General features: G+C 35.4%; 1 protein-coding gene across 1 annotated transcript in view; it reads right to left on the minus strand.

Annotated features, from left to right (window-relative positions):
- ANGPT2 (angiopoietin 2) overlaps window positions 1-1,422 on the minus strand; it is a gene marked incomplete at its 5' end in the record, with an annotated part of 15,778 nt that extends 14,356 nt beyond the window's left edge. Inside the window, one exon of the mRNA XM_010144235.1 lies at window positions 1,190-1,422. Coding sequence (XP_010142537.1) covers window positions 1,190-1,422 — 233 coding nt within the window. The remainder of the gene's footprint in view (window positions 1-1,189) is intronic.
- Between the last annotated feature and the right edge of the window lie 714 nt (window positions 1,423-2,136).

Raw genomic sequence — 2,136 nt, forward strand, 5'->3', positions numbered from 1 at the left:
CAGCAGGAACATGTACAGCCTTGGTAATGGTATTTAAGGGGATAGGGAGTTAAGACAAAAAACTTGGGATTTATTCTGTTTAGAAGAAACTAAAACATATTATTTAGGACACTAGTGAAAGTGAGGCCTTATGAATATGCTTTTGCTTTTTTGTGAGCCTACTTATAGTAATATAGCATATTCCATCTATACTGTCTTTTAAGTTGTAATGACAACTATTTTAAAATTTTTCTACTATTGAATTTTAAATCCTTTATTTAGAGGTTCTATATGCTGGTGCATTTCTAGCCCTGAGAACTTTTACAGGCAAACATACCAGACTCTTCTGTTTTTTAGATAGAACAGCTATACCTTCGTAATTTGTCAGAGTTTTGTACGAGACATGAAAGTTAAGGTAAGGAATTTGTTCTTTTCTTTAAATCCTCTTTAGCTGTAACTTGAGTTTATGGTTCGTGGGTTTTTTTATGGAGCAGGTGAATCTGCAAAAATTTGGAAACTATGCTCAGTGGCTATGATTTGTTGCAGGGCTGTCAGGCATTTAGGGGTGAGAGTATCACCTATAAAATCTGCTAGGCCGAGGGATTTTTAGGATGAAGGGAAGCTTTGCTGAAAGACTGGAGGACTTTGGAAGTACCTGCTGCCCTGAGCTGGTGCGTTCTGTTGTTTGGGGCATGCATAGGTGCTAAAAACAGGACCAATGCTGATTGCTTTGCCTTTAATAGCCACAATAATTTGTCCTTTCTTTGCTCAACTCTGTGCATGCAGCAATGAGAGGTGGCAGAAGCAAACTTTGTGAGACAGGAAGAAAAAGCTATAAGCCTACATCAGTCCATCCTAACCCAGATCTATGGTCAAGGGAGTGTGTATTGCCAGATAAATGAATATCTCGTGAGATGAGTCATACTTGACATCTCTGTATTTTGTTGCACCACTGGAGAAGTAGGCAAGCAAACCAATATAAACCACAGAAGATGAATAAATTTTTGGAAAGAAATGACAGAAACGATGTGGTTATTCTCCCCTCCCCCAGCCTTTAGGTTAATTAACTCAGATGCAAATTTAAGGCAAAAAAGTATACTTTTTGAGATGCAGAAGTGTGGTGAAACTGGTTGTAAGGCTTTATAGGTAACAAGATACACAAATTAGGGAATGTCACTCAAATGATACAAACATGTCTGCTTTTACTTACAGTTTGGTGTAGATATCATAGTAAGCAAGTTATGAACAGTCTCCATCAGATCATGTTGCTGTTTTTGCAGAACTGAGTTGTTTACTGTAGCTGTAACTAACTGTTTTTCTAGTTCTTCTATAATAGAATTCTGTCTGGCTACTAGGACTTGAAGCTGATCTTTTTCATCTTTTATTGACTTCAGCTGAAGTGTGTGCTTGTCTTCCATCTCAAGAACTCTTTTTTCTAGAAAGCTAAATAAAAAATTACAATTAAGACTCCCCAGAAACAATGTAAGGATGTTTGTTTTTATTAAGCTGGTAGATAAAAGCTTTAGGAAGCATATATAAGTGTAGTAGAGTAGTGAACAAAAATGTCAAAACATGTCTCTTGGGTTTAAGCTAATTCTTTCAAAATAAAAAGCACTTTGCACATATGGTTCTCATTGAAAGACATGGCTTTGAAGGAGAAAACAATGTTATTGCTGCTTTTAGATTTCTCTGTAAACCATTTATTGCCAAAAGTAAAGTAAGACCCTGGTATTGTGAAAATGAAACTCGCTGATAAAAGGTATGAGTCGGAAGTAGGTAGGAGTAATAGTTGGGTATTGGTGTGAATTTCAAAAGTTTGACTAGTAAGAAATGTTGAATATGAATAGTATTTCACTTTTCTCACCAGGTTAGAAAAAAATTGTGGCAATGGCCTGTTTATGTATTAGGATAGCTGTGTACTACATGAAATAAAATTTTAAAGAGTGGTTTCACTGGATTAGTTTGAGTCAGGTTACATAATCCATAACTTCATCTGGAAAAGTCTAAAGAATATAAATTAGATGCAACTGAAGTACTGAGAAGTATTTCAGTTTTAACCTTAAGTTCCTCATAATAAACAAGAACTTTAGACGGTGAAGAATTATATATAAAGAGAACACAAGAATAAACCTGCATGATTCTCTAGGCCTTAAATAA

The sequence above is a fragment of the Buceros rhinoceros genome, unplaced genomic scaffold, assembly GCF_000710305.1.
Source record: "Buceros rhinoceros silvestris isolate BGI_N320 unplaced genomic scaffold, ASM71030v1 scaffold31999, whole genome shotgun sequence".
Taxonomy (NCBI): domain Eukaryota; kingdom Metazoa; phylum Chordata; class Aves; order Bucerotiformes; family Bucerotidae; genus Buceros; species Buceros rhinoceros.